The 13,242-nt window shown below is 44.0% G+C and overlaps 1 protein-coding gene across 1 annotated transcript in view; it reads right to left on the bottom strand.

The window, feature by feature from the left end:
• Positions 1 to 13,242, bottom strand: part of MORN5 (MORN repeat containing 5) — a 14,787-nt gene extending 1,545 nt beyond the window's left edge. The window contains exons 1-4 of the mRNA XM_059486549.1: positions 13,179 to 13,242; positions 12,729 to 12,876; positions 12,391 to 12,502; positions 11,413 to 11,544 (exon numbers count right to left, since the gene is read on the bottom strand). Of these exons, the coding sequence (XP_059342532.1) occupies positions 11,413 to 11,544; positions 12,391 to 12,502; positions 12,729 to 12,876; positions 13,179 to 13,225 (439 nt within the window). The 5' untranslated portion in view covers positions 13,226 to 13,242. The remainder of the gene's footprint in view (positions 1 to 11,412; positions 11,545 to 12,390; positions 12,503 to 12,728; positions 12,877 to 13,178) is intronic.

Below are 13,242 nucleotides of genomic sequence, written 5' to 3'. Positions count from 1 at the left end.
AATCTTTATTTAGCCATTGGCATATCTTAGAACACTTTTTTTTTTTGGTGTTTGTTTAAAAGATCGTGTGCTGTTGTGTGGGAATTTGTCAAGGCAGGAGGCACTGGCTCTGTGGCAAGGACTGATTTTCATCTGTTTGATCAGCTTAGCTTGGGCGAGCCACCAGATTTACATGCACAGATTTTACATTTTGCCTTTTTGGGCAAAACATGCAGGAGAAATGCTGAAACTACCAGAAATGAAGATAGGCTTTTTTAAAATACTCTGGCTGTGTTGCTTGTTGGTTTATAAAAAGTGAAGGTAAAGAAAAATTGTCAGTAAAGCGCCAGGTTCTTGTCTTGGAGCTTTTCTTTCCATGCTGTTTCTGGGATGTATGTTGTTGCAGGTATTGATAAACTGATGTAGTGGCTGAGAGATATTTTAGACCAACTCCTGTGTCCCTTGTTAGTATTCATGTCTGTCGTATTTATTCTGAGAGCATAATGACAGTGTGGAAAGAAAATAAAAGCAAAGACAATGTAGGAAAAAACAACTGACCAGCAAAGTTTGAATAGTAATTTTCTGCATGATTTACAAAAAAATAGCTTGGTGAATGTTAAGTTGTGGCTTCTTAATTTCAGGGATTTAAATTGTCTTGTCTCCAAAAACTGTTCTGCAGCCTTTTCCTTTGTGTTTGTGTAGGAGAAAAGAGATCTGTGTATTAAACCAGGAAAAACAAACTTCAAAAAGCCTTGGGGAAAAAAAATCAAAGTATTACTTACAACAATACCTGTATTTATTTTTATACAAATGAAATATATTCGAGCTGCTTCTTGTGTTTACCACTGTCTTAACAAATTCATATTAGCTGCTTGTGATGTGTGTAAAAATCTGAATGTTGAGGGTTTGTGGCAGCCCTTGTTACGTACAAGAGCAGATGAGGGGGTGTCACCCCTGGGACCATCACGGTCCCATTTTTCACCCTGCTGAGCCCCCTGCCTGGGCAGGTCAAACAAAATGGAGAAGGAAGCATGTTGCTTCTCTAGGAGTCAGATTTTCGTGGAGATTTTTGATTGTGGAGTTGTACCTTTATGCTGAAGTACAGAGGAGCGTTTGAAATGCAAAGGGTAGGAAGGTGCTGGGAATGAAGTGTTAGGTTAAGAAGTTTCCAGAGGGGTTTGTGACAATTTCAGGTGCACAAATCTGGGGGTTGATCCTGTGATGGCTTGTGAATCAAGCTTTGCCTTTTATTTTTTCTTCCTTTTTTTTTTTTTTTTTCCATGCTGCCCTCCCTTTTCTCTCCTTGCTGGCTGAGGGTTGGGTGCACACCTGAGGTGCTGATCACACCCAGCTCTGCTGGCACCCTGGTGCAGGCAGGAATGGTGCCAAGGTGCTTGCTGTAATGACTGCAAAATAGTCATCATTTGGATGAAATAGCTAAGTTCAGCTCTTCCTGTGTTTCACTGATTTTTTTTTTATTCCTTAGAGACCCACAGATCCATAACAAAATATCCTGTTAATGGCACATTTCTAATTTGGGTGTAAAGTAGGTGAAAATAGATGCTGGAAAAAATATGCTAAAAGGGAAATTAAAAACATGAGCACAGAATCTTGCTTAAAGACCATGCAATTCTCACAGGCAGATTCCACCGAGGGCTGCAACAGGAATGCAAATGTGGTCCTTCAGCTTTCTTAAAAACAACATCCAAGCCATAATCAACGTGCTGGCTTTTGTTCTATGCACGAGGTGTTGGAGATGTATCACGTGTGCCTTGCCTGTGACAGATATTGTCCACTCTGTGTGGCTCCCTGGTTTTAGCTGGAATTGCCTTAACTAAAACAAAAAGATAGTTTAACTGAGCTTGTAATAATTGCATGTAAAGGAAACTTCTGTCTGTTTCTGTCACGGTGAAGGAATAAGAAAACTTAGAGATGCTGTGCATCACCATGCCTGGCTGGCAGCTGGGCACACCTGGCTCACCTGAGTGCCAGAAATAATCAGCCTGAGGCTGACTGAGCCCTTGGCAGCTCTCACTCAGCTGAGCATCAAGGGCTTAAGCACAAAGAATGGCTGATGTTAACTTGGCTTCACAGGTTTCCAGCACATCCTTGGTTTGCCCAGATTGTCTCGTTCTGCACTTTGGGATTTCCTGGGCTCCCAGGAAAGCACCAGGACAAGTCACTCCAAGGATCTTGGCCAGACTGATCCCAAAATGTCTTGGTTTGTGATCTGAGCCTGTGCAAATTAAACACATGTTCATAAGCCCTGCTTAACCTGCATGGAGTTTAACCAGATGTAAAAACTGAACGAGAGATGTGAATTTCAACTTTGTGCATGAAAAGGAAAAATGGATGGGATGACTCAACATGAAGTAAATCCCTAGGACTGCCATCCAGCCCAGTGTGATGTACAGCTGCTCCTCGGTCTAGGTAAGGGGAAATGAAAGAATTGCTCCAGGCTAGGGAGAAGAAGCACAGCCCAGGGATGAGAATGGCTCCAGGGCTGGCTATGGGAGAGGAGGCAGGGAAATATTAGAATGTAAAGAGTTAAGCTATGGTAAAACATACTTTTGCCACACTAAAGAAGACTGGTTGATAATTACTGTAGTTTTAGGGCTATTTGAATCAGTGCAGCTGCAACCTCTTCAGTAGTAACCCCTGAAACAAGACAAACTGGGTTTATTGTACTGAACAAGTCTTAAAGCTCCTCCCTGATTGTTAGTAATTGGCAGCAATGGACTTAACAGCCTCTTGACTACCCTTTTTACACTCTACCTGACTGTGCAGCTAACAATTTAAATCACAGATGCCGATCCTTCTTTGTGGCAGCTGCTTGTTAACTACACGTTCCTCTTTTTCTGCCACTGGCTGCTTCCATAACCCTGCAACACCAGGGTTAGATTGGAGAATCACATTTCATCAATATTTAAAATGGAATTAAACCTTGAAGTTTGATTAATGCTACCAGATAGTGAGTTGTAATTACTATTTTGCAAATTACAATTGTTTGAATATGTTAATATGATTGTCTAAGCACATCTTCACCTTCAGAAGTAATTTTCCTTTTAAAAAAGATTTGAAAAAAATACAAACTCTTTAATCAGTGCTAAATTATCACCCTGTGCACAATTAGGTAGAACGGGGTTCTTCGTGTGGTGTGCTGAATTTTGTGTCAGTGTATTTATCTTTAAAAGTTTATCCATTTTTTTAGATTTTCCTCAGTAGAATAAACAGTGATGGAACAGACTTTGCTGAGAGAGGACTAACCATGCTGATGTTGGAAGGTAATGGGAAAAAGCTTTGTCTGAGCATTTCACTGCTCTGGTGTATCCCTATGCTGTTAGTAAATGTTACCCATTTTATTTCTTCCAAAGTCAGTGAATTATCATTATTATAATGACATATTATTGGAATCTTGAAACTGAAACAGCAAAAGATTGTAATGGATGAGCTCTTGAATTATTTCCCTGTGTCTCAATCAAAAATGAGATCAGTTTCTAGCACCCACTAAATATATCCTGAATATTGTGGGTGAGCTCCTCAGCCAGCCCACGCTGGGACAGCTCTCTGTCATTTTGGTGATTAATTCAGGCTGTTTTCATTGAGCAGGCACAGGGAGCCAGCCTGGCAGCCACCTGCACCACTGCTCCCCAGAAGCAGCATCAGCCCACAAAAGGTGATTAAACAGGAGGGAAGTGTCCTGATCTCGCTGTCCCACACCCACAGGTCACTCTGGGGAGCCTCTTTAGGTGAACCAGCCCCAGCTGAAGCTGAGGGTGTAATGTGTTCCTCTAAGCAGCCCATTTCAAAATTTTATCTTCTCACCAAATGCTGCCTGGCGAGTTTCTGCCTTGTTCTGGGGGCTTTAGGGGAAGTTCCAAATGCTGGCAAGGTCCAAACAGGTGTTACAGCCACTGTTGGGTGTATCCCACATGAGCTCAAAGTGCAGCCCACGTAAATCAGTGGATTTCTGCTCTCTGCAAAATGAAACCATTGCCTCCTTTGCAATGCTCAGACTAAAAGTAGTGGCAGAAGAGATTTCCCCAAATACCACATTCCAGATTTATCTCTCAGCTGGGATTAGAAACAGCTGAAAATTCAGGGTGGCCTTGCTTCAGGGTGCTTCCAAGGGATGACATGAGAACACACTGTAATTTAGGTGCGTTTAATCTTGCTATATTAAATGCATATTGCAAAGTTTAGAATTATTTGCTTTTAACTATCATGTTTCTGGGTTGCTTATGGAAACCTCAGCTGTGAGAGGCTTCTGAGGACTCTGCATGCTTAGGTGCCTGCCATGGCACAGAGCTGAGACTGACAGCACTGGCAGGATTGTCATGGAGGCTTCTCTTAACTATTGCTTTCCCAGGAAAACACCTAGAAGTTTGCTAAATTAGAATCCCCAGTGGTTTGAACAGGGGAAAATCGACATTGTTCACCTTAAAAACCTTGTCTGTGTTAGGTCTTGGCAGTGTATGTGTTCCTGATGTCTCAGAGGCTGTGCACTCTCAAATTCAGATCCATGGCTCTCTCCCCTGCCCAAGGACCTGATGTGAGTGGGGGTCACCCTGTGTGAGCTCTGTGAGAGCCCAGGAGGGGGGACAGAAATTGAGATGTGAGTGGGGGTCACCCTGTGTGAGCTCTGTGAGAGCCCAGGAGGGGGGACAGAAATTGAGATGTGAGTGGGGGTCACCCTGTGTGAGCTCTGTGAGAGCCCAGGAGAGGGGACAGAAATTGAGATGTGAGTGGGGGTCACCCTGTGTGAGCTCTGTGAGAGCCCAGGAGGGGGGACAGAAATTGAGATGTGAGTGTGTGCCAGCCCCGTGTGAGCTCTGTGAGAGCCCAGGAGGGGAGCTGGCATCCCTGGCATGTGCCACCAGTGGGACAGGGAGCCCTGGGAGCCCTGGCACAGCCGAGCCCAGCCCTGCCCAGAGCTGCCCACGGTCTGAGGGGTGTGTTGGGATGGTTTGTGTTTACAGCACACCATCCTCCAGCAGCAGCTGAGCTTCCTCCCTGTTTGCAGAGGGCCAAGCACACGCAGCCCATTGTAAACAACAATATCAGGGAATTCTTTCACATCCCTGACTCCTCCCAGCACCCGCAGAGCAGTTCATCATGTTCTTCCACTGCACAATCACAGGGAGCTGCGATAGCATCTCAGCCATGGGCTCTGCCTGGCACACCCCTTCCATTTCCACTGCCCCCTCCGGGTCCCTAGCACCCCCTTCCTTACTGCACCTGACCCCACCAACATCAAGGCTGGCAAGAAAACGGAAAATATGTTTTCAATTAACCTTTGCTTCCACCCACAAATTCTCACCCTTCCACTCTCTTTTAATTACTGTCATTCCAAAATGGCCCCCAAATGAACTTTCCATCTCTTGTAAAAGTTGTTTTCACATGAGCTGTATGTTGAATGTAAGTGCCTATAAGGTTGTGTGTAACCCATTTAATAGATTCACAATAGGATGGTTAGCACCCAAACAAAGGTGTTATTCTTGGCATGCCACTCCTTGGAACTGAAACTTCCACAATTTTCAAAAAGATAAGGCCAGGAAACCAGAAGGAACAATATATCTGCAAAAGCTATAGCTACTGAAATTGCTGTAGTAACTTCCACCATGATGCAAATTTTAATATTATCACTGCTGGCTACAGCCTGGAATATAAATTATGTTGGTTCATAATCTATTTTGCTGAATGGAGGATGTTTCAGATTAAAACATGTAAACCAAATTTAATCTAAGAATGTGCTTGGTTGCTTATATGAGAAGTCTCCAAGTATCTCTGTCTGTCACCTGAGCAGACTTTGACACTGTGAAAGACATATATAGTAATTTTGCAATGGCATCCAAATGTGCTTGATCTTCACACATTTCTATATAAAAAGATACAAAAAGAGCATATGATGGGTAGGAAATTTGGCCTAACATTTTAAAAAGTGTTTAGGGTAGAGTAAACTAAAAAAAAAAAGATAAGAAAACCCCCTCAGCTTCTCATAGGAGTCTGGGAGAGTCATTTGAAATGGACTCAGTTTGTCTCTGCCATCTTCACTGCCCAGCCCTTTGCCTTGCCCACTCAGCAGTCCCACTGTGACACTTGCCAGGGCTCTGCCTCTCCTCCTGCTGAGATCTGGCTCCTCAATTAATTTATTTGTTAAGCATTGGGGATTATTTAGATCCAGAGCTCTGACATCGGAACAAAAGCTATCTAACTAACAAAAGAGGAAGAGGTAGATAAGTGACACTTTGAAGATCCAGATCAAAGAGTTATAACACAATTTCTGACCTGCTTCTGGATGAAATATTTTCCAAAGCTTTTGGCTACCCCAGAGTCTGGGAAGCAAGTACCAGAAAACTGGAATTGTATAAGTGTGGCTAAAAACCCATGTCCTGGAACTAGATCCAAGGGAAAAGGAATGTGGGAGATGGAGGAGACAAGACCAGAAGGTGAATTTGAGGGTGAATTTGTAGGTAGCTCAGTAGAGCCTTGTGGGCAAAGAGAAGAAGCTGAATGCCATGGCAGAGAGAGAAAATTTTTTTTGCAGTGGTATTTTGGAGGAATATGAATCAAAGAGGCCAGAAGGAGGAACTAGCAGGAAAAAGGACAAGCACTGCAGCTGTTGCAAGAAAAGCAAAGGGCTACTCACATTCATATGCTCTGCTTGTGTAAAGGGAGAGCAGCATTGGCTCTCTGCTTTACAACCCTGCTTTCAGAAATAAGTTTGTCAGCCAAAGTAAAGAGAAAAAGATCAATGGATTGCAATAAATGGCATTTAACATAAAAATGAGTAAAATTTACAATCCAGTTAACTTGTTAAATGTTACAAAATCAGCAAACAATAGACACAATTTGTTTTGTTCAGAGCCCAGAGGTAGAGACCAAATCCTCTAAATTAATTTCTGCAAAAGCTGGGGTTTTTTTCCAAACAGGTCTGGATCCTATTCGTTGTAGAATATACTGATTACCAACTATTTTTAAGAGCTTTACACAAACATTATTTCTTTTGTTGTGTGAAATGCAGAATCAGCCATCTGGCAAATGCCCCAGAGCTAAAATCTTTTACATGACATATAATTCAAAATGATTAAATATACAACAGAAAATAGCTATAGCATTGCACTTAAAATAGCATGAACTTTTACTGCCGATCAAAACTGATTTCTTTAGCTTAACAAGTATCCAAAGAACAATTATTTGAAGAGCTTTTAAGAGTTTCAATATGTAGGAACTAAACCTCATCTAAATTCAGTATCTTAAGTCAAATAAAAAAGAAACAAATGTACAAAAGATTAAATGGTCCTGCCTTATAAGTAGACATTTAAATCTATGGGAAGCTAAATTCATTCGAACAAAAATACTATATTCCCTCTGTATGTGTATTGCTGGGGCTTTCCTCTCCTTGCTCAGGGCATCTGCCAAAACAACTCCACATTCTTAGGCAATGACTGGGGGACTAGCCTGGAATCAGGCTGTTCATCCCCTCCCTCCATCATCAGAACAGGCAATTTCAAAGAAGAACAGGGAATAAAGCTCCGTGCACGATCCCTCAGAGCAGTCAATCTTTTTTCCTGCACTGCAGTTGACTCGAAGTTAAATTTGCTGTCTTTTTTCCAGAAATACTCCAGGCCTGAAAAATTGCCAGGTCCTCATCCCACACCCAATTCTCCAGTAGTTTCTGAGAAAGAGCATGCAAACATGTGCATGTGTTTGGGGTACATGAGGGTAGGTATAGAAATATTACCCTGAGCGATTATTGAGTGGTTATGGCTGTTTCTCAACTGCATTTTTCAGACAAGTCAAAGTCTATATTTCCCAAAGAGCACTTGGTGCGAGTCAGATCTGAGTTGTGAGGGAAAAAAAGTCTGAATGTAGATTTCTCTCATGGATTTGTGTATTTGGATAAACCTGAAATGGTTGAACACATCATTGCTGACTGTCCAAAATATTTGTGCTTCTCAGCTCTTTCAGACCAAGCATGAGTTCTCCATCCCAAGGTAACAACATGAGGAAATTGTAAATCTGTGATTAATAAGGCTTAGAATTAAAATGGCTTTGCCCCTTTTCCTGGGGAGTCAGGCCAGCCTCACCACCTCACACGTTCTAACCCCAGACTTCTCTAAACTACACGAAAATAATGTTCTTGAATCTTGACCTTTTCAGCTCATAATGATTCCTGGAGCAGCAGGATTTTTCCTGCTGCTTTTCACGAGACTTTCAGCCTTGTAGAAATGCTGATTGCTGGCTGGCTTGGGACTGCAGCAACACCAAAGCCCCTCGTAATAAGACACTTGTCCTGGTCTTCTAGGCCTAATCCTGCTCTTAATTCAGTTCCCTGCCTGAGCTCTGAGTGAAAAGGCAGATTTTGTGTCTTTCTGCTCTTGATTTATAGGAAGAGGTACGAATATATTTCAGGTAATACTGACTGCACTACAGGAAGCTCCCCTATGCACCATACTAATTAAACCTGAAGAAGAAATATGAAAATAGTAGAATAAATATTCTCAGAATGAGGAAAAGCATGTTTTATATTATTTAACCCATCCCTGTGAAAACCACAGGAGAAACAAGGCAATTTTCATCAGAAATATCTTTTCTTTTCATCAAGACAGGTGACCCAGGCAATCTGCTGAGATCTTTTCCATCTCAGTATAAAAAAATTCCTTTTTTGATGCTATTTTCTCTTTGAAAGTTATGGGGTTTTCTGATATTTAGAGGGCCTAAAATCTGAACGTCACAGGTCTTCTTGTGCCTCTCTGCTTTGCATTAAAAATAATGTCTTGTAGTTTCTACTTTTCACTGAAAAATTGGGAAATCTTCCGATCTTTCTATTGACCAAACTCTGTTACAAAGGTGCCAAGAGTCCTATTTCTGGGGGGGAAAAAAACCAAGAGGAATACTCCTGGTGAAACAGGAGCCTGGTCCTGGTATCTATTAAAAATAAACAAGGTATCTTCTTACAAACGAGCCTTCCCATTCTTATTTATGGCTCAATTTCGCGTACTTCGCAATACTGGCAAGAAGAAAAGCTTGAAGAACACATGGAGAACCAGGAGAAATTTGAGCATCCCCAAGGAAACAGAGGTTTAGGGACGGAGTAATAACTGCGAGGCTGTAATGAGAATTTGGAAAAGCTTGCTAGATAAAAACTCTAACAAAGCTGCTGCTGTCATTTCATTCCCTGGGCCTGCTGATGTTTTCAGGAGGGGCCTTTGCTGCTCCAGCAGCGAGAGCTCTGTGAGAAAATGAGGGTCAGACCTTGGAGCTCAGGAGCCTCCCTGGGGCTCCCCATTCTCTCATCTCCACCGAGCAGAGCTGCCAGTGAGCTCAGGAGTTTCCAGGGGAATGCTGTGCCCTGCTCTGGAGCTGGGCCTGGCTGTGCCAGGCTGGGACAAGGCCGTGCCAGGCTCAGGAGCTGCCAGGGTAATGCTGTGCCCTGCTCTGGAGCTGGGCCTGGCTGTGCCAGGCTGGGACAAGGCTGTGCCAGGCTCAGGAGCTGCCAGGGTAATGCTGTGCCCTGCTCTGGAGCTGGGCCTGGCTGTGCCAGGCTGGGACAAGGCCGTTGCAGGCTGGGCCAAGGCTGTGCCACGCTCAGGGATCCCTCAAACAGCCCAGGAACAATTGGCAATGGCTTCAGAATAGGGCCTGGGTGAAAGGTGAGCCCTGGAGTGTTCTGAAGCCTGCTGCCAGGGCTGAGGCAGATAGTGTCATTTTGGTAAACCTGTCAAGCTGTTGTAAGAACTTCCTGAATGCTTCCTACCATCTGCTTTTGATGCTTTCAAGACTTGGCTGGAAGCCTGGAGGTTTTCCTGCTCTTTCCTGCCCAACCTATAATGGAGTAATTCTGGATCTGTTCCCTGTCATCTCAGCCTCTTCCTCAGTTTCTTCTGCTTACAGCTGGGTTTTTTTTTTACATTTTTTTCTTTTCTCTTTGCTTCAGTGGCCTTGTGCCCTGAATCATCTCTCCTGGGGCGGCAGGAGTTCCTCTGATGTTGAACAAGTGCCGGGCTTTTCAATTGTGTTCATGTTCTCGAGAGGAAGGGTCTGGCCTACATGACACATTCCTTCTTCACCCTCACATCAACAAGCTGAACTTTGTGTGCAGGCCTGGCTGGAAGGGCCACACCAAGCCCATCTCCAGCGCTCTGGCAGGCCGCACGCTGCGCCGCCGGGCCCGTATTGATTGGTATAATTTGTAGGGCTCGAGATAAATGTCATAAAGGACAATGAGTTCAAAGAACAGATTAAAAAACAATAAATTGAATTCCAAGGCGTTCCCTCCTGTACTAATCTGTGTAGGTTCCTGTGTTTTTGGAAAGCATGTTGCTTATCTTCCTCATCAGTAGGCCCACTGCATTCCAGTATTTTGGATCAATGCCATTTGTAATAATCTAGATCAGTTTTTATTCAACGTTTAAGGCCATGTATCACAGGGTATATTTTATAGCAGATGGTATCTCCAATTCATTTAACCCCTCCCCACTTCCCTCCTCCAATATCACAGTGCACACTCACAAAAGCTCTTGAAAGTAGAGCAGAGCAGAATTTTTTTACAACAAATAGTAAATTTGCTGAAAAATGGAGTTTCCAAGCAACAAAACTGTTAAACTGTAGCACACTGAAAATGAAATGTTCTGTTTACTAGAAAAAAAAAAAAAGAGGTTTTGCAATTTGGACATTTGAGGGGAAAAAAAAGAAAAAGCATGGTGGGTGGCTGTTTTCAGAAATCAGTTTCATTTTAAAACCCTCTGCACCGAAAAGGTGATAAACACAAAGAGTAAATAGCCAGAACACAAAGTAGGGTTTTTTTCAGGTCAGATTACATTTTTTTAGTTATCCCAGTGTCAATTGTTTGGGGATCTTTTGTGGCTTTTAATTTGAAAAGTTTCTCTTTTGGCTTGGTAATTGGTCATTTTCCCCAAGGTTTATTAATTTGAAGACCTATCCGTGTATTTGCCAGACTCTACTCCAAACACAGCTCTCCAAGGTGAAGGCTTTCTTTCAGAAAGGTAAAACCCAGACTCATTTTAATAATTCTAGCATGTAGAGATAAGCACATGCTTAAGCACTTTGCTGTTGACAACATGGAGCTTTTCAGCTTTCAGGATCAGTGATGTGCCCCTAACAACCACTCCCTTGCTTGAGATCATAACAGGAGAGACTGAAGATTTTTCTGAGATTAACATACCAAATGGCAATAAAACATATTTATTCATATATGCTTGGGAATACTTCATTGTAATTTTGCAAAATATGATTTGTACCGCTCTGGGGATACATAAATCACTGATAAAATAAATAAGTTAAAGATATTTTAGCTCAGTGATAATAGAACCAAGTCATGGAGTTGTTTATATTTTGGCTTTAATCAGGCAGCCTAGAAGATATAATAAACCCTTCTTAGTTTACCTGGCAGAAGAAGTGAAATCATACCTGCATTTCTCAGAAACTTGCGTTTGTAGTCAACAACTATTCTGGTTTTGGGGTTATAGAATCCATCACCACAGTCATAACAACCTTTTGGGATTATTTTGGGAGGATCCAGATTTGTAAGCTGAGCAATGCCTGAAGGGGAAAAACAAGGTTTGAATTTTTTTTTAATTTATGCCTTTGATCAAGATAACTAATATACATCTCCATGGTGTTTGCTATAAAAATAACAGAGTTACCTCACAATAAATTTTGTAAAACATTTCATCAATTGTGCAGATGGGGAAATGAAAATGGAAAAATGCACACACAAAGATTGTGTGATAAAAAATAATCACTTTGATTTCCTCATGATTCAGCCCACCAAGTTAACATTACAAGTCCAGCCCTAAAATCCAAAATGGGGCCAGGAGAGAATCGCTGGCTTCACACAACTCCATGTCATCACTAAAATATTCTATGTATTGTGTGTATTAAATTACAGACTTTACTCAATTTTTTTTCCTTTATAAACCCACCTTTTTACTAAAATAAATAACATTATAGGAGGCTAGCAAAAACATAGACTGAACACAAACATCTGTTTTGGTGTCTTCTAAAAGGCTACGTGGGGCAGATGCTTGAAGCCTCATTTGGTGCCCTGGATGCAAACTAATTGCTTTTGCTGCACTTGTCTGTATCAAAAGCCCCCTGCTGAGGCAGGGAGGGTGAATGGTATGAAGGGGTTAATGAGGATGTCAAAAGCTGCAGATGATGAAGGCCTGTCCTGCCCCAGGAGACCCCGGTGGGTGCAGAGCTGCACCCCAGGCTGTGCTGGTGGAAGGTGCTGTCCACATTCTCCTGGCAGCATCTCAGGCTTGCATGAAATTAGCCAGAGCATTTCTGCTCCATGTTACTCATGTAGCTGAATTAATCTTTCTTAAGCAAAGTTGTTAGTTTAATTCCTTCCAGACTCTCAGGATCGCAAACGCAATTTAGTACCTGGTGGTTTAAAACCAGAGCTGATTTCTGTATAGAATCTTCTGTCGTAGCCGTCGCAGTAAAGCCATTTTTCCAACTCGAATTCGAGACCATCTGTAAAAGTGTATTTCCCCTGCAAAACGCGTTTGAGTGCAGAGTTAATAAACATGATGGATGGACGGAACCAAGGCCAGGGCGCGCCGGCAGAGCCGCAGCAGGGCCAGCGCGGCTCCATCGCCTTCGGTCGGGAATCCCGTCTGCGGTGCCAGCAGCCTCCCCCACGCACCCGAGGGGTCAAACCCGGCCTTGCCTCGGAACTCCGCGCGTTTCACCCTCGGGGTGCAGCCCCCCGGCCGTACCTGCGTGGGCAGCCCGCGCTCCCAGAGCGCCCGGTACGCGCCGCCGGTGGGGCGCCGCAGCTCGCCGTGACCGTGGAACATGCCGTCCCACAGCGAGCCCCGGTACTCGGTGCCCATGGGCAGCGTGTAGTAGCCGTATCCTTCCATCCTGGAAGAGATGGAGGGGGTGGACGGTGGCAATTCCGCGTCCCTCGGGTCCCACCAGACCCCTGCAATCCCCCTTTGTCCCCACGGCCCATCTGCAATGCCCGCGACCTCCCTGCCTTCCCAGTCCCCACCTGCCCTCCCTGTCGGACCCCCGCTCCCACGTGTCCCCTGTGAACCCCGCTGTGCCCTCCATCTCTCGGTGCTCCCCCCCGCCCCTTCCCGGTCCCCCCCGCTTCCACCCCTCCCCGCACCCCCCGTGCCCCCTCCCGGTCCCTCCGTCTTCCCCGTCGTGCCCGGCCGCACCTGCCGCGCATGACTCCCCCCAGGTACCGATCCCCCACCAGCTCCATGGCGGCCCCGACGGCGC

The sequence above is a fragment of the Ammospiza nelsoni genome, chromosome 20, assembly GCF_027579445.1.
Source record: "Ammospiza nelsoni isolate bAmmNel1 chromosome 20, bAmmNel1.pri, whole genome shotgun sequence".
Classification (NCBI taxonomy): domain Eukaryota; kingdom Metazoa; phylum Chordata; class Aves; order Passeriformes; family Passerellidae; genus Ammospiza; species Ammospiza nelsoni.
This window is presented reverse-complemented; position numbering and strand designations above follow the sequence as displayed.